We start from the raw sequence: 18,887 nt of genomic DNA on the forward strand, positions 1-18,887 counted from the left end.
AATGCAGCACTTCTGACTTAATCCTTCTGTAAGAGATATATGGTGTTCACTACTTTAAAATGAACTACTATTAAAGGAGCTGGAGACACTGGAATGCTTCTGCTTACATAAAATTTACTGCTCCCGTGCTCACAGATTTCAGAGCAAGAATGCACTAAAACCATATATAAAAAGAAGAGACAAAAAAAGACTATGAAAGTAAACAAACCTTTTGCTGCTAACAGGACTAAACTATTACTAATGTATATGTCCTTACATAAAGAAATGTGAATAATAAAATATATGAGCTATTTATGCAATTCATTAACTGCAAAATTGTGAGAAAATTATTGTTGGTAATGGAAGGAAGGCTGTAGCACAACTAAACAGAAAGTGTTGAAACAAATACATAATTTTCTTTACATATCAAACCACAATCCGGTATTTTTTTAAGTTCTGAAAATTCCTGTTATACTTTTGACCTTGAATAAAAAGAGTCTTTAAGGCTGTGCATGCATCTACCTGCAGTTACTCTTCTCCATCCATGAAAAAACATGATCTGGCAGAAAACTTAAGACTTAGTTTTGGACCTGCTCTTCTTGAAATACAAAACCACAAAGGCATTGTTTTGATTCCATTGTCAAGAAATTTTTAGAAAAACTACATTTGCATCCAGTTTTAAGCACCACGTAAAGTAAGGTGGTACTAGAGCAAGGCTCACTAAATCTGATTGCAACTGATCCTATATTGTAGAAACATAGAACTGTTAAGTTTGGAAAAGAGCTTTAAGATCAAGTCCAACTGTTAAACTTCTACCATCACCATATTATTATAATGAAGCTTTTAAATGACTCTTCTTGAAGAAATGTTGTCCTGTACCATAAAGTAAAACAGCAAGTAATTTTCACAGAAATATGTTGATGGTTAAGAATAAATTTATTTCAGAATTTTTGAAATTTATTATAAAAAGGCCAACAATAACGGATTTTAAATGCATGATGTCTAGCAAATTAATCTGTCCCACTTAAAACTTAGAAACAAAACAACTGTCTTACCTGGCTGCAATAAGATCTAGAAGATGCTGCCACCTGTCATTGATCTTGCCAAGTTTGTACTCGATCTCTGATGCCTTACTCTCATGGCTGGCTTTAGCAAGTCTCTCTCCCATTTGCTGAAGCTGGATTTTGTTCTTCTGGGCTACAGCAATTTCCTCTTGATAATCCTAGAGAGTAAAGAGCAATCAGAAGACAACTACTTAATCTAAATATACTCCTCTCTACACTACAAAAGGAATGGTACAAAAATACAAGTGAATGTTGTTTTTTCAGTTGATTGGTACAGTGGAGTGACAGCCTCTTATATATTTGATGGATAAACAAAAACAACTACCAGAAGAATGAAAAAATCCTACCCAACACAACCCAAAACACAATGCCTTGTATAAATATGCTATAGTTGAACTCATTACAGCCAAGTCTGACTGGACACTTAGTAAAGCATTCAGATGCCTCTGACTTTGCATTCACTTCATTTTCTGGTATTCTGGGAGGTCCTATCTCAAGAAAGATAATTAGGAAAGATAAAAGGAAAATGCTGCATAGTGAGAGAGCACAAACACCAGAACACATCAGGGTAAGGTAAAACCTTAATTTCAGCTAATTCACAAACAACTAAACAGTTAAAGAAGAGTATATAAGTGTACACTATACCTTTTTAAGTTTCTCAATCATTTCTTCTATGAGGATGTCACCATTTTGAGACACCTTACTTTCCATTTGTGTCAGCCATTCACAGAGCTCCTTGTTCTTCTCACTGAAGACAGCCCACTCATTCAGTCTCTCACTAACTTGTTGTCGACGCAAGGAGACCTGAAACCATTTGCAAAGAGTAAATGAAACTAAAATAGCAAATGCATTTAAGACATGCTTAAAACGCTTGGTGCCTCAATGTGAATTCCTCTAGCCTCGAAAAAGTGTTGCAGCCACGTACTTGCCATTGAAACAAACTGGAGTTGTACAGCAAAAATTTCTGTGACTGCCTGTAAGTTCAGGGGTAAGCGCTGATCTCAGATTTCCTGTTAGCTACATCCTATGCACAGAGACAGGCACCCAAGCGTTAAGCTCAGGAGTCTGTCAATATCTTGTTTCATAACGTCTCTAACCTGAAGTTTTCATTAGAATATAAAAATTGCATTTTCTTACAATTATTGCTCACTTATAAAATTTTATAAAATATATTAGTTTATTTTTAGTCTCAGAGATTAAATTAAAAAGAAAAATGCTTCACCAAAGCATAAAAAAAAAAGAAAAAGATACAAATATAGTACAGGCCAAAGTCCAAAAGTCTGTGCCATTTGTGCACGAGCACATGAATAGAAAGCTAAATCCAAGATACACTGTATTTTGCAAAAGTAATTTTTTACTTGAGTCTCAATACACTAATATCATAGATGACTATTTCCTGTGTACAGGCATGACACCTTGAGAGATTCCAAAGCACTGAGGTGTGCTCTGACAGGAAAGATTAGGCATGACACATCAAACAAGCAAATGTTGCAGTTAACACACAAGGAAGGAAAACACTGCTGCATTTAAGAAATAGCTGCAACTGTGGTACCATCTGCAGTGGCAGACCAAGGTGGACACTGAAATCAAAACAGCAGAACAAGCTAAGCAGTAAAATCATCTCTCCAGCTTCAGATATTGGTACAACTACTTACTTCCTTCCCACTGTGGTCTGGGTTATTTCTGACTTTGTATCGTAATTTCAGCTGAAAAGACGAAGGTCTTTCACAAATTAAAGTGACAAGCTTTTTAACTACTGTGTTAGTTTGAACACGGGCACACACGTGATCTTGCATTTCCTTTTTGTGGTTCTAAACTTGATGACAGCTTACCGGAAATAAGCAGCAGATGAACAAAGGGTTGCACTACGTTACCTTCTGAAACACTCAGCATGCTCAAAACTAAGATAAAACTTCTTTATTTGGCTCCTTCTTTTACCATAAACATACAAGCAGTGACTGAATCATAATTTAGATGTATCTACACTTGCTCATTCAAATGTAACTAACACATAACATGTTCTGTGCTGGTAATTGTGAAGCATTTTTCCTACTTTGGGGGTGTTTTTTGAAGCCTTCACAGGTTCTTTACATAAGGTAACTATTTCAAGTTAGCCCCAGCATATCTGGACTGCAATCTTTACTGAACCACAGAAACGACATCAGGATCATCTGAAAAGCTGGTTAAGGAAGACTCCACTATCTGGAGTGCAAATCAGAGACCAAAAGCACACTAATAGCATGATGCACCTGAAAAAATTAAACAATACTCCTCAGCTCCATTTTGCATGAAAGCAAGTCCCCTTCAGACTAAAAGAAAAGCAGACACTGAGGCCTGAAGTAGGAGAAGGTATCAGCAGAACTGAAGGTACAATAGGACAATGTTGAGTGGGGAGAGGACAACCTTTCTGAGTACAGGTCTTCCACCAAAGCGCAGTGTAACTGTATTATTTCTGTGTTTTTTCCCAGCCAGCCGTGCCAAGTGCCACAGGTCACAGCGTGAACCTTTGGTTGATTTTTCAAGGCTGTTTAAATATGACCTCACAGACATTACAAAGTTCAAGAGACCTAGAAGCACTAGCAGTAACAAAAGGAATATTTCAATGGATGTTTCCCCTGACTCAGAAAGAATTCACTTTTGAATATAGGTGTGTCTACATTAATCTTTTCTAAAAGCTGCCACTTGGGTTCAGTCTTTCTCCTAACACTTTTGTAGCCTGCATATTGCTCCCATCAGTGCCCAGTGCTGTACTTGCCTGGTGGCACAGCTCTTCCCACTGCCTGTGCAGGAGCTCTATTCGCTCACTCAGGATTGAGATATCGTCTGCGCTGATATACACAGACAGGGTCTCCTTCAGCAGGGAGAGGTTTGCAAGGTCATCTGTCCAACCTTCAACAGCATTCTCTAACTCCTTAAAAGAAAAACACAAGGAAAAAGGACCAGTTTGCTAACAAATAAGAACTTGACTATGCTGATGAAAGAGACAAGCAGTGTTACCCAAAGATTTAAGCCACAACTGAACAGACCCACCATGTCAAGCAGCCTGTTTCAGCCCCATCTCAAAGAAAAAGAAAACATCAACTCCAAATGTACCAATATTTTCAGAGTTATGATGGTATTAACTCCCTAGCAGAGAATGAAACATCAACTTTGTAACAAGAAGTTGCAAACTAAGATACTACTCAACTCTCTGAAGTTCAAAGGCATCTGGGAAGTTCAAGTACTGGTTTGGACTTCTCTGTATTGAAAATAATTTCAAGTTTGTAATCCATGTCCAAAATGCAAATAATATAGCCTAGAAGCATTGTCTAAAATCCCCCATAATCACTTCACCTCAGACAAAATCACTCAACCAGAAGTTTAGATACCATGAGTTTAAATATGAGTTTAGAATTTCTGTAATAAAAACACACTAATATAAAGCCCTTCTACAGTATTTTTCAGACCCTGTTCTGGCATCACTTTGATCAGATCTATATTTACTCTGAAGGATTTGCATTATGGTGAGATCACTCTGGTATTATGGTGTCCATATGTTACATGGACCATTTCTTGTCACAGGGATGGCTGGCTGGTTTGCATCGTCAGTAATATGAACCCAGTTAACAACAGAAGAGGTTATGCACAAAGGCAAACAAAGACGAGACAACAATCAACAGAGAAGTGCCTTACCTTGCAACGAATCTGCTCTGCATGCAGCTCATCATGGTGATCTGGCAATGGCTGAGAAAGCTTTTTCTTGAATGACCTTAGCTTCTCCAGCGAGTCTCCTATGCCCTTTTCGCATTTTTCCCAGTCCTGAAAGCAGAATGTTTGTTAGACTTCAGTTCTGATCTATGTTATATTTATGTCAGTTGATTTGCCTAAAAATAACATGCTCTGAAAACTCCCTTTAAATAATACAAAAAGTCTCAGAATTTGAGTCGTGTGCAGAAATGTGTAGAATTTTTTGTGTGTAGGTCTCTGTTAGTAGAAATACACAAGGTCTTCTGTTATTAAAATTTTGTCTACATCCAACTCCACCTTTCAGCAGTCTCTCCCTGACAAAATTAATTTTCCACTTCCTTTCTTGAATGCCTGTATTAAACACACCATTAGTCTTTTACAACAGCTTCATTCAGATGCATTAATCTCTGTGAAAAAAACCAAAAAAACAAGTGGCTGGGGAAACTGCAAATTCAGTGCAGATTTAAGTAGCATCTTTAAATCAGCATCTTCAGTATCAGTATCTTCTTTAAATCAGGATTCTAGCAGCTACACCCTGCTTTAGTGTTTGTATACTTTCCAAAATTTTTAATGTGTTCAGTGCAAACAAACCCTATAAAATAGCAGTATGGGTTTACCTGCCTCACCTGCTTGTTAAAGCCTTATATTAAGACAAAAAGATCCTTAATAAGCCAGTCAGCCCCCAAAGAATACCAGCTGTGTGATACCAGAAAACACAGAATCTGAATTGAAACTTGCATTGTATTGAAACTGTCTTCTGTTTCAAGATATTCTCCTTCTTCCACTGCCTCTGTATTTCTCTCCTTCTTTTTTTCCAGTCCGTGCCAGTATTTCATGATCATCTTGATGAAGAATTAGACATATCAAAGAATATGACCTTGAGTGAAAATAGCCTGTGATGTTCTTAACACTCTTGCCCTGCTCCAGCATAGGGTCCCTCCCATGGGAGAGAATCCTCCATGAACTTTTCCATAAGCTCTTCCTATGGGCTGCAGTTCTTCACAAATTACTCTGGAGAGGGTCCCTTCCATGGATTCGCTCCAAACCCTCAGGAAAAGGCTCCAACAATGGTCTGGTACAGAGTCAGAACCAGCAAAACAGCCCTAGTGTGGGCTTTCCATGGGGTCACAGATTCCTTTGCACATCCACCTGCTCTGGTGTGCGTCCTCCATGGGCTGCAGGTGGATCTCAGCTTCCCTACGGACCTCCATGGACTGCGGGTGGTTTTCTGCTCCACTGCAGAGTTCCATGTCTCTACCATGAGCTGCAGGGTAATCTCTACTCTGGCTCCTGGAGCACTTTCTACCCCTCCTTCACTGACCTTGGTGTCCACAAAGCTGCTGCTGTCACACCGTCTCACTCCTCTCTCTGTATGCAATTGCTCCTGCACAGTATTTTTTTTTCCCATCATCTTAACTGTGTTATCCTAGAGGCACTACCACCATCACTGTTGAGCTCAGTCTTGGCCAGAGCCCTATCACTAGCTCTCTCAGACAAAGCGGAAGCTTCTGGCAGCTCACAGAAGTCATCCCTGCAGCTTCCAACTAGAAAAACTTTGCCACTCAAACCTAACACAAATATGTGTAAAAATTTGTGCAAAACAAAATAATTTTTTTTATTTATTTTGAAAATAGGAGTAGTATGGATATACTTTATTGGTAGTATGCTGGAAATATCAATTACACATATCAACTGAACTGCAAGCCTGTTATGAAGTATTACCACTCCCAGTTTCAGAGGTGGTGAAGGGAAATTGTTAGTTCATGTACTGTAAATGCAGTTCCTGTATTTGTGTTTGTCCATTGAGAGAGCTTTCCTCCACCAGGGCTCACAGTGAAAAATCACAAACCTGCTGAAGAAATACAGAAGGAATTTCACACTTACTTTCAGCAGTAAAGCAAGCTGTTTCTTTTGTTGCTCCAGCTGAGTGCTAACTATCTTCCAGCGCTCCTGGATTTCAGTAAGCTCTGCCTGCAGGACTGCCTCAGCTCCACTGTCAGCAGAGAGCAGCAGTTGCTTCCCAGCCTCCACAGTGAGGATGTAACTCCCTTGCTGCCTTAAGAGAACTTTCTCTTTGAGCTGAAAATATTAATAGTTTTCTGTCAGCTTTGTCCTTTTAATTACAATTAGCACTTAATCACAATCCAGTAATTCACTCTCAAGCCCATATTTTAGTTGGTTGCATATCCTGTCTCACGCATGAGCTATGGCCCAAACACTTTACCCTAACATTTTCACAGTCATTTACTGCAGCAAACCTTTAGAAAATTTATCCAGGGAGACGAAGACATGAAAGACTTCTTACTCCCCATTAATGTCAGTATCTCAACTGCTCTTAAAGAGGAATATTTCCTCTAGAGCCTGCTATGCTTATAAGGGTTATTATTATTATTATATCCATCTTCCAGCTAAAAAGCTTGAAGACACCAAGCTGCTTATTAGAAACTGCTAACCTCTCATAAAGATGGACACTCAAGGAATCCTTGTTATCTAGTATACATTCCGCAAGCAGGTCATCACTATATTTTTAAGACATGTTTCAGTGTAACACTGGCTGAAAGCAAAAACAGAAGCAAGTGCAGCTGGAGAGCGAGGGCTCAGTAAGTTCTCTCTTTCATGCTCTTTATGAACTCCACCTTTGCTTCCGTGACACTTCTGACCAGTTCCAGAAAAGAACTGGCAGAGCAGACAGGCTGAATCTAAGACATTTAAAAGACATTTTAAATGGTGAAGACTATAAAAAGGCAAGGATTTTTTCCTTTTTCTTCAACCACACCACACATACCTGCACTTCATCCAGCAGCACTCTTGCCTGCGGCAGTGGGATAGGAGCACTGCCCAGCTCGGTCACCGGCTGACAGGACATCTCCAGGAGCCACTTGCGCAGCTTCTCCGCCATCTCCCTGTAGCGCTGCCACTGGTGAATCCGGCTGTCAATGATCCCCCTCATCTGCTGGGCTCGGCGAATTACTCCTTGCCACTGATTACTCAGAAGAGTCAGGTTCAGATTAAATTCATCCCTATTATAAACAGATAAATAATAAAAAAGACACAGTAACCTTCAAACTTGAATATGTTTGCTTAATGAAACACACTGAAGTGAAAAGGAAAGTGTCTGTCAGCCAATTACAAAACACTAAGAGAAAAGCACTGACGTCTTGTGAAGGCTGACTGAGGATAAGAACTTCACACTTCATGTACGGGGAGAGTTAAAGGAATCCAATTATTGACACCTTAAAAACCCCAAACCCTTAATGCACAAAACTCTTCTACCTTCTTCCCAGAAATACAGAAAGAAAACCCATAGGTTTTGCCAGTTTGGATCAGTGCAATTCATAGTAAATCATGGAGAGTTCACAATTCACCCCCAGATTTACTACGGAGCTCAAAGCAGGTGTAAGATACAGCATTAATAAAATTCTCACATTCCAAAAAACAGTCCATCTTTGTATCATGATAACCTTAGCCAAGTCAATGCATATGCACAAGTGTGAAGCCACTGGTATTCCACTGATTTTCATTCATTTGATCACAAGCGTTTAAAATTAAATCCTAGGCAACAATGAATTCCTATTCCACCACATTAAAGCTGCAGGTGTTCTTAAATGGCAGTAGGGAATCCTCCTGGTGGAGGCAAATCCCCAGGTGGCATAAATCAAATATAGTGTCCCTGCAGGCTCCTTTGGTGAAAGTGACATTTTGAAAATACATCAGAATAGATATATATGTAACACACTTGATATTCCAAGACAAATCTTTGTCAGAGAAGCAGCCTCAGAAGGTTGTTGAATTCCCAAATTCATTCACATGCCCATAGCATTTTAAAGAACAATGCCTTAAGATTTGGCTAATTAACAGCTTAACCACAGCAACAGTAACTTCCACTTCAGAAGAGCGTGACCTGAACACTGCCATCTGCTACCATCTCTGTTTGGAAGCCTCCCACTAGACTAAGTATAACTTCACATAAGCAGCAGCAGCAGCAACAATACAGCAATGGCTACCTGTCATCCACCTGTCCTTGTTCTAGGAGGTGCTGCCCATCAGAGATAATTGAATGCAAAATCTGCTGGCGGCTGAACATCTCTGCCTGGAATAGCTGTTGTACAGGAGACAAGGAGGTTAAAACAAGATATCACTTTTTAATTCTGTCTGTATGCACTGATAAAAATGAATTTTCATGTATTTAATCTCATTTCAGATTAATTCAATGGGAGTTTTGCCATGACCTTAATAGAAACATACTGAAAACTCTCATTTTAGAGTTACTTGCTACTTCTAGTAACCATTACTAGTTCCTCTAGACCAATATTATAAAGCTAAATTATATCAACAGGATTTGTGTTTTATGTTTCTGAGTACAGCTGTGTGATTGACATTATAATCTACAACAAAATCCAGATAGGGTATTTTTTGTTTGGACAGAAAGGGCACCTTTTATTTTTTGACATGTTTAGGGATTTTATACTCTTTCGCTTTGTTATACAGACCATGTGTGATGGTGTTATATAAACTTTTAATACAATTTTACACTGCCAGTAGAGCCTTAAAAGAAATAGACAGCTATGTGTAGGAGCTAGAAATTAATTTTCCACTTCTTCCAAGTTTTCATATTTATTTTCCAATTTTCACCACAAATAATAACAGCATAATAAATTTCACAGTACTTTTAAAACACTCTTATTACTTAAATGTTACTTAAGACAAAAAATTTCCTAATTAGTACTTAAGCAAACATATCGCAAATGCATATACTACTTAAATTTATTTTTAAAAACATCTTTTTGTTTAGTAATGGACCATGTCTCTATGTAGGATTCTTCAGGAATATTTTTATGTTAATGAAGATACACACTCAGGCATCACTGGACCAACTCTATGTTCAAAAGGTTTACAGAGTTTCAAAGAAAAAGTATACTGATATGAAGCTTGAGGGTCTTTTTTCCTTTAGTTAGTGATGGTATTTGCAGTTGATAGAAGTTCACCCTCGCCTGAACAAAGAGCCACTGCTCTCCACTTCTCTTATATGGCATCCCACCAGCTCAAATTGTGATTGTACCAATCCCTGCATCTGCACCCGCCAGCAGAACACCCACTGGCACCTGCGCATTTAAATCCCTCAAGCCCACTGCGTGTAGTTTAGGTCTTCTAGATGATGCAGCAATTTTTCAAAATGAGATTTTGCCTCTCTGAGTTAACTCTGAGGTGCTACTCAGGTCATACATTTTCTCACAGAAGGAAATAGTGTTGTCTGATTTCTTTACAGAAATATTTGAGACTGTTCTTTGAATGCCTTGGCACTTATCAATGACTGAACCTGAATCAGAGGGAAACTGAATGCTATTATTATCTCATGAATGAAGCCCTGATCGTGTGGCACGGAGAATTTCAGAAACCTGAGCTTTAAAAAGGCAAAAATTTTACTTTCTGTCACATCAATTTTTGTCAAGTTAGGGGACACGAAGCACAGGAGGTAACAGCATCTACCAGCATTGTTGACAGATCAAGACTAAACAGAAGACAACTACTGCAATTGGTTAAACAAGTCCCCCGCACAAAAACCTCAACCTTTCCCACCCTCCCCTCCTTCCACAGCCCCAAAAATCTGAAAACAAAACAAAACTAAAAACCAGCAAAACCAATTCCTTCAAAAGGGAAAATTTTAATACTTTAGGACAGGTGAAATAAAAACTTATCAAGTATGAGAACTCTGCTTACAGCAGATGTACTCAAGCCCTACACAAAACTAGAGATATTTCGGTCACCATCCACTTCCTTTCCATATTTACACTCTGTATATAAGAGGGATATTCTGTTACCTGGGACCACTTGTCACCCAAATTTATTCTCATACGCAGATCACCATGAATCACAGAAACAGGAGTTCAAACGACAAGGAAAGGAAGGCAAGTGTTGAAATGCACAACACCAGCACGCTGGGGAAAAATTTGGTTACTGAGTTGGCAAGGAGCTGCCTTGCCCCTCCCCTGCCAGCACTTTCTCAAGTGCTTGTCTCAGTGCACTTCCAGTGCAGGGGAGTCCCAAGCACTGCCCCATGTACTGGAGAACCATGCAGGAGTGATTACGAGATCGTCCTGGCAGACTGATGCAGACATCAGTGCTAGCACATGATGTCTGAAAAACCTTTCACCTCCACCTTGTGAACTCCACCAGGAAGAAATTTCTAAATAAGGCCACTGACGTGGTTGGGGTCTTCTTTGGGTAAAAACCAGCAAAAGTTATGAGTCACTGGAGAGGCAATAATAGAGCTGGAAGCATTTCAATATCTATTTTGGGAAATTCAGGTGGAAACAGAATATTTTCTCATTATTTTCAAAAATATGAAGTAAAACAATGTGACAATGCATCTCAAGAAGTTGAGATTTGACCCTTTCAGCCAAAAGTAGTGGGAAGAAAACTCTTAGTGACTGTCAGGAAGCACTGAAAAGGACATTTTGTAATGAATACATTTTGATTATAAAAAATCCCAAAAATAAGGTTAAAAAAAATAAAAGGGGTTACTTTTTAAAGGATGAACTACAGTATTTGGAAAAAAACAGATATTAATCATCCTAATTCTGAGATGACTTTATAGTTGCAAAAAAAGGGCTCAAATAGAATGCCCAAGTAATGTTCATCTGCGCAGATCAAAGTTTCAGGAAAGAATTAATCTGAGATCTCAAAACAAACGAATGCAAGAAGATTGCCCTAACTCTGTTCAGATAATTATAGCTATGACTGGACACAATAAAAGTAGGAAATTATCCACTTAAAAATGATTTCTGGACATTCAAATCTCCAAGACCTGAGATGTTTAAACTTACAGAGACTGTGCAGTTAATACTGGCAGCAATGAAAGGAAATGAAACGGATGACATTTGTGAAAGCAAAGGCAGTTAGATGCTAAGGCAAACATATGCTAAAAATGGTTGTGAATTACTTGTTACTATCAGACACTCATTCAAACATTATGCTATGAGATATAAGGCAGGAGAGGGGGAAGGACATAGCTCTTCCTGTAATCCAGCCCGAGTCTAGGGGAAGGTCAGCTGAAAAAGTTGTGGGAACTGAAACTACTGGGGCCACATGGGAGCTCTGGTATGAAAATTGACTTCTTTTACTTGATCTTTAACAGGAATCTTGGCAGTAACAATATGGGTAGGGAAAAAATGTGCACCACTTGACTTCACAGAAGAATCATAAACTCTGAATCTAGTAAAAACTCTGAATCAGTTTTTCCCTGCGGCAAAAGCTGTGCCAGCTCCTGATTTGTTACAAACAAATGATTGTAGCATGCAGCAAAGACCAAATTAGTTTGCTCTCCAAGGAAATGTTATCAAATGGAGGCCCCGTGGTGAATTGTATAACTCAGTACATGACAGAAAGATCTTCCTTTAACATGCTTTTCAAATGCTATATGCATTGGTAACTTAGTAAAAAATAAACAAAATCAGAATAGAGATTTTCTCCAGTTATGAGTGAAGGCAAAGAGCCAAAGAACATGAGAATTGTTAGGTTTTTAAAGGTTCTTTGGTTTCCTTGGTACAAACGAATCTGAAGTAGACTAAACGCAGGGGACACACACACAGGCACAATGATGCATTTCACACACACTCAAGTCCTCATCCACGCTGGCTATTACTGACATATTTGCATGCTTCTGTTTTTAAGTTTTCCTCATATGGTGCACACAAATACAATTCAAGGCATGCTATTGTATCATTGAAAAAAAAAATGTGCATTTCTTCTATGTATAAATAGTATGTGTATTAGTGATGTATAAATATAGAGATTACTTGCCTCGTGTTCCCTCTGTTGCTCCAAAAGCCTTTGGTAGTTTCCTGAAACCTCTACTGCCAATTTCTGCTCAGTCTGAACTAACAAATCCATCCAAGTCCCACATTTCTCCAAGAAGGTCTGCTGCTGCAGCAAGAAAGACTGCAACTTACTGAAAGAAAGAAAGAGAGATGGATTCAGGTAATTCAAAATCAGGGTAACACATTTCCCCCTTAGCTGCCTCATTTAATTCATTTAGCCAATACTTAGAAAAGTAGAAGTCCTACTCGTTTCAAATCCTGTTACTTTGTGGCAAAATGAGCATCTCAGCTCAATGGCTTTGTTCTTTATTTATAAGTACACCAAAGAAAAGGAACTGTGGTTAATAAAATACATGAAACATTTCTATATTCTGCAAAAGGTATACTTTTTAACTTATAGAAAACTGTAGAACAACCATTATTTATCCCCACCTGAATCTCTCTGTAGTCTGAGATGAGATCAGAGACCAATGTCTGTTCAGGTTCTGCATCCTTTTGATTTCCTTGTCATTCAGAGGAAGCCTGTAACCCAGCTCATTGAGACGGTCCAAATCAGGTGCCATGCTGCTGAACTTCAGCATTTGACTCTGCAACAAACAACAAAAGTGATAACTGGGAAGTTCAGGAATTACATTATTATTGACTTGAAAATTATGAACTAGCACTTCGTTAGATTTAGAACGGCCTTGGTTGCCACCAAGTGGTAAGCAATCTCTATGCCAAGGAAAAAAAATGCATTTCCAGTATTCATCTTCTGGTTCCAGACCAGGAGAAGACTTGTGTCCATGTTTAAAAGCATGCAGAGAAGTATACTCAAATTCCACTGAAATGTTTTGCTGAATTGATGATTTACAGCTCAGAGCTGAAGAAGCAGGCTGGTGTTCAAAGCTGTACAGTTATACTGCCAAAGTAAGTGACTTTTTCCTTGTTTCTTAGCCTGAATTGTAGGCTGGTAAATTCCCATTGAAATTATTCCACTTTTTGTTTTTAGGTTACTCAGTTCACTCCACAAGGAAAATGCTCTGCTTTTCAGCGTGTACAAAGTGGAATTCTGTCTTTAGTTAATCTTGATAGAAAAATAATGGAAGATTACGATGACAAAAACAGCCTAGATGGCAAAGTTCAGCAACTTCCTGTTATGGCCTCTGAAAAAAGGAGAGGGAAAAAAGAAGATTCACAAAAAGAAAAGTGTGTAAGACCTCAAATGGAGATCAAACAGTCCACACTATGAATGTTTCTTCAGTATATCAAGTTACCCAAATCTATAAAGTACTTCATATCTAAAGGAGATACCAATGGGACAGGAATTTAATAAATTCAAAAAAAGTTGAGAGAAAAAAAGATGAAGGAAATACTCAAAACCTGCTAGTTTCCATGCCCATTTTGACCTGTTAATATTGTTCTGAACAGTCTGACTGCCCTTTTCATCTTTACTCAGGGACAATGTGACAATCACTCCTTGACTGCCATCAAACTTCAATTTCTCAGTCTTACACTTTTCCTGAGTGATAGTTCTTTAGCACCTACAGAATGCACATATGATATCTGTGCATACCCTGAACTACAAATAACCAGGCCAACAGAAGCAAAACCCCAGCACTTCCTTCCTTTATTAGTCACCTTGAGTTGCTCCATTCTGCTCTGTATTGCTGACACATCAGATGAGTGACTGGGATCCTGTTCTTTCAATGTTTCTTCTGCTTCTGTTATCCAAGTCTCAAGGACTTCCAGGTTCTTGGCAAAGGTTTGGTAGTCCAGGACTCCAGCCTTGAATACAAAAGGATCCACAGTTTAATAACTTTGGCTTCACAGCCTCCTTATTGACATTACACTCCTGCTTATCTTATTATAGATTTGCAAACAGTTGAATTGGCTAGGAGCAATTGTAACTGCTGCTTTGCTTGCAGACTGTGGAATTAGTTGGATTTTTTTTAGGTTAGAAGAGGATTTTTGACCATAGCAAAGGGAACATTTCAGCAAAGTGTATAAATGTCTCCTTACCTTGAAATGGAAAATATTTCCTAACTTTCTTTTATGAAAGAAACTCCTATGTTTAATTTATTTCCAACAGAGAGAACTAATAACTCTTATTGCAATTTTAAATTAAAAACTTTTTTTGGTGTTTTGTCTTCTCACAGTACAGTGATACTACAAAAATATCCCAGACACTGCTAGATTTCTTGAGTAAACCCTCTTTTCTCTCAAACAGAAGCTGCTACCTTTGTGGCTTTTTTATCCAAATAGTTTCCTATGGAGTACATTCTCCTTTCTTCCTCTTTAGACCCTGGTGACACAAGCAATTTGGCAACATCTACTACAGGCTTTGACACAAATGGTAAGTGTCAGTCTGGTCACTGACATTAATAAGAAGGGCAAAAAATCAGTTCTACACAATATTCAGAATCTCTAGTTTCTTTTACTATTGAAGAAATAGGTGGGAAGAGTGGTTGTCTTCAGGGGAGCAGTAGCTGTGAATGCAGCTGTTAGAACTACTGTTGTGTGCTGAAAACATGCCCACCTTGCCATTCCAGATAGATGTTTTCCTGCATGAGGTTTGCTATCCTCATCCCAGAATTTAGACCTTCTTACAAGGTCTCTTTGCTGGACTTGAGCATATTTTTTACTCTCAGCTTTGGCTTCCAGGGAAGTCTAGGAAAAGCTGTCTAACAGGTAACACCATCCTCTTTTCCCAGGCAGATTTAGCTGATTTATATATTTTCAGAGAACCACAGGATGATCGCATTTGAGGTCTGTAAACACTGTCTGCATACCTGAAGTGCAGCCTGCTGCTTGCGGAGAGCCTGTTCCAGGGTTGACAGATTCTGGCTCAGAGAGAGATGATCAGACTGTATGGCTGCTGCTGCTGAAGCCTCCACCTGGCTTTTCAGCTCCTCCCCCAGTTCTTGAAGAACAACCAGAGATTCCTGTGCTGTTTTCAGATCTGTGAGTACATCCTGTTGCAACACATTGAATAAGGACATGACAGTTAAAGCTGATACTCAGGCACTGTAGGGAAAACTTTTATTTACTACTGCATTTCAATAACTTTTCTTAACTTACAGTTACACTCTGTATGACTTGAAGAATAAAAAAAAAGATACGTCAAGAACCTGTACAGAAAGGAACAGAAAAAAGACAGTGCTCAACTACCTTTGAGCAAGCCTGAGTTGTTGATGAGGCAATAACTGTTGAAAGAAACCTTTTGAATTTACTGACATGATGGTCCTAAGCAGTGGCAATCCCCTCTGTGAATTGATTCAGGTGTAGGTCTCCTTTTTCTTCCTGCTATGATTTACCAGGAGGGCTGAAAAAATAACTTTTTTAAATGATGTGACATAATTGTTAAAGAATGGGACACCAGGAAATAAATTATTTGAACCAAACAATTTGAATTGCCAGTCCATGGTGCCTGATCATGGCAGAAAATACTCCAAAAGATCATGAACATGTTTGTTTTTTAAACACTAACTTATTTATTTTTTTCTCACTGCAATTGTTTTGCTTACATTGAGACAATATTTTTTTTGGTCATTGACACTTAACATTAGCTCAAGCTCAAAAGAACCAAAATGTAAGCACAGAGAGAGATAGATTATTCTGCTGCATTGAGATACAATCTTGAAAAAGGAAGAATCTCAAGATTTCAGAGAGAATGGTGTCCTTCCACAAGGAAGAATAAAGACATCTCTATCATTCTGAAAATGTGAAAAGTCTTGATTGGTGGGAATATTGTCAAAGGATTTTGAGTTTCTTTCTATTATAAGGAACTCCAAAGACTTGGTAGAGATACTTTCCCAAGCATGAATATCTTCATTAAGCAGGAACTTAAGACTGAATCAAATGATACAATTTATCCACCTTCTCCAGACAGAAGACTTTAGATACAAGCTTCTGAAACAACATCACAACAACTAATGGAGGGATCAAAGTTTAGAGGCACTCATGACATTTGGGTAGCAGACATACAGCTGTCTCCTTTGCCTAGGCTGCATCAGTAAAATGAAATATGCAGTATACAAGATTTCAAAACACCAACTACAGAGTTAAGCAATGGAGAGCCTCTTGAGATTTTTTTTTAGCCCAGACAGCTGAGAAAAGCTGCAAAGCTTGACTGAACATACATTGCAATCCCGAATCCAAGAAGTAACTTCATCATCAGCGATGTCTTTGCTGGTTGCAGTCTTCAGGAGTTCATTGGTCTGCTCTTCTCGCTGGTGGACCATGGAAGAGCACTGCTGGTGGCAGTCCTTGTACCTCTGCCACAGCTGGAGCAGGGCCCTGCTGGCACGCAGCCGCTCTGCAACCTCCTGCAGGAGGTTGTTCCACCTGGGGACGAGACTGCGTGAGAGATCGAAGCCTGGGAATCCACAATAACAATCTGTGTCCCTCTTTCTCTCTGCTATTCCCCATGGTCTCTCGACTTTTGAAAAATTTGGTAATAATCAAGATCCAGACATTTGGGTAGCAGAGGAAATTCCAAACCAAGGATTTTCTGTTTCAATACCAAACAAGGCTGTTCTGAGCTGTCACAATATGTGTAATGTGTGCTACATCTTGGATGCTGTTTATTAATGCTGGTGGTCAGAGCTGCAGCACACTTTTTGCAGTGAACTTCCTCCTCCTGCTATTTCCACTTAGTACCCACAGCATCACAAAGCACCCATGACCAATCATACACTGCCAATAGCAGATTTCTGTAAGGGTCTAAGAGGCCCAGAATAGCTGTAAACAAGACACCATTTCTTCTCCTGCCATTTTCTCCCAAACTCTGAGACAGTATTTAGTCATAAAACTCTGTGTAACTCATAAAATACTCCCAGACATATTAAAAATCTTTATATTTCTATTATCCAATTAAATATCTAATCTCTCTTTGAATTCTTTCCTATAATAATTTCCCAGTGAATTTTTTTCTCTAACAGCAACCAGGAACACATGCTTTCTCAAATGTGCTCGTAGTTACAAAACTGCCTAATTTTTTCCTTACCAAAGAAAATCACAGTATTTCTCAATTATTATTAAATGATGAAAAGCAAAGGTTTTGGAGCAAAACTTCTGCCATCACTGAAACTGTTAAATTCTAAGGATCTTAATAACCCCTCCTTCCACTTCCAGTTTCTAGGACAGGACTGAACACAGATTAAAATAAATTTGGTGTGATTCTGCTCTCAAAAAAATTCTAAGTTTTCCACCAAACTATCTTTTTTCTTCTGGATCCTGCCTTCCTGCATCTGAGTAATCCCTTTTACTAGTTCTTGCCGGAATTCAAAGCTGGGGAAGCTGTTTGCCAAGGTATTGGTGAGGGGCTTCCTGTCTATGATGCCCTTCCTACAACTAGAAATAGCAACCTAAAATTTGAGGAAGATGATGCAAACCATTGAAACACTGCAAACAAAGTTTTCAGATGAAGTTCTCAAATTTCAAGTGCAGTATTATTTTCTGGCACGGTATTTATGAACCTTGGTTGGCAGTCAAGCACAAAGTAAAACTACTGACATTAATGCTCAAATGCTCATTGGAAAAGGTATTTCATTTATTATGACCAGTAAATTAGAGTTTTACTTCAGTCCTTGGCGAAAGGAATAATCCTGCCTGTTACAATAAACCCCTCATGACCCCAGGAACTTAAAATAATAAAATATAAGAAAAACAGGGATAATGGAAAACTGGATAATGGATAAATATAGATTTGCTACTGAAATTAAAGTTTAACACAAAGACATTTTCTACCTCATATTCACTTCTTTTAAAGTGTTGGTAAGTGTTTCAGTCACTGGTGGGTGACATTCTTTCAACAACTCATTGGTCACAGAACCAAATTTCTGTAAGCTATTCTCTTGTTTTTCCAATTCATCTTGTAGGCTCTAAAGTAGAACAATAATGAAACAAAACAAAACCATGAGTTAAAAAAATTCCACAATGTAGAAGAATTTAAAAATAGTATGCACTATTTGCATTAGATTATGAACAAAAACTTGATTTCATGTGTTTCATATAAATAAGTTGTTTAATATAAATATGCTCTAATATGCTTTTTTTTTTACAATCAATTTTGATCATGTGAGTGTCTCAGCTCCTGGAACAGTATTTTCTTTGATCATCAACCTGCTGCAAGGTTGGTGGGGGGCTAAAGATGTGATCTCAACATGCACCTGTAGCTCTGAAGCCTGATGAAGTAGCATGAGAAACTTTAGTTTTTATGGCCATTAGCATGATTTAAAAACTTGTAACATTTTGATTGTATGGCTCAAAATTACAAAGAACATAAAAAATCTAAAAAGAAAACACGTATCCCAAATTA

At 38.5% G+C, this 18,887-nt stretch overlaps 1 protein-coding gene across 9 annotated transcripts in view; it reads right to left on the bottom strand.

Moving 5' to 3' along the window:
• Positions 1-18,887, bottom strand: part of SYNE1 (spectrin repeat containing nuclear envelope protein 1) — a 288,954-nt gene that overhangs the window by 36,691 nt on the left and 233,376 nt on the right. For all 9 annotated transcript variants that reach the window (XM_041470094.1, XM_041470095.1, XM_041470092.1 and 6 more), the window contains 13 exons: positions 18,317-18,450; positions 16,708-16,912; positions 15,358-15,540; positions 14,207-14,353; positions 13,019-13,173; positions 12,570-12,717; positions 8,774-8,868; positions 7,555-7,789; positions 6,654-6,848; positions 4,716-4,841; positions 3,799-3,954; positions 1,689-1,847; positions 1,035-1,201 (listed from right to left, as the gene is read on the bottom strand). In XM_041470094.1, coding sequence (XP_041326028.1) covers positions 1,035-1,201; positions 1,689-1,847; positions 3,799-3,954; positions 4,716-4,841; positions 6,654-6,848; positions 7,555-7,789; positions 8,774-8,868; positions 12,570-12,717; positions 13,019-13,173; positions 14,207-14,353; positions 15,358-15,540; positions 16,708-16,912; positions 18,317-18,450 — 2,105 coding nt within the window. The remainder of the gene's footprint in view (positions 1-1,034; positions 1,202-1,688; positions 1,848-3,798; positions 3,955-4,715; positions 4,842-6,653; positions 6,849-7,554; positions 7,790-8,773; positions 8,869-12,569; positions 12,718-13,018; positions 13,174-14,206; positions 14,354-15,357; positions 15,541-16,707; positions 16,913-18,316; positions 18,451-18,887) is intronic.

The sequence above is a fragment of the Pyrgilauda ruficollis genome, unplaced genomic scaffold (assembly GCF_017590135.1).
Source record: "Pyrgilauda ruficollis isolate IOZ18807 unplaced genomic scaffold, ASM1759013v1 scaffold24, whole genome shotgun sequence".
In the NCBI taxonomy this organism is placed as follows: domain Eukaryota; kingdom Metazoa; phylum Chordata; class Aves; order Passeriformes; family Passeridae; genus Pyrgilauda; species Pyrgilauda ruficollis.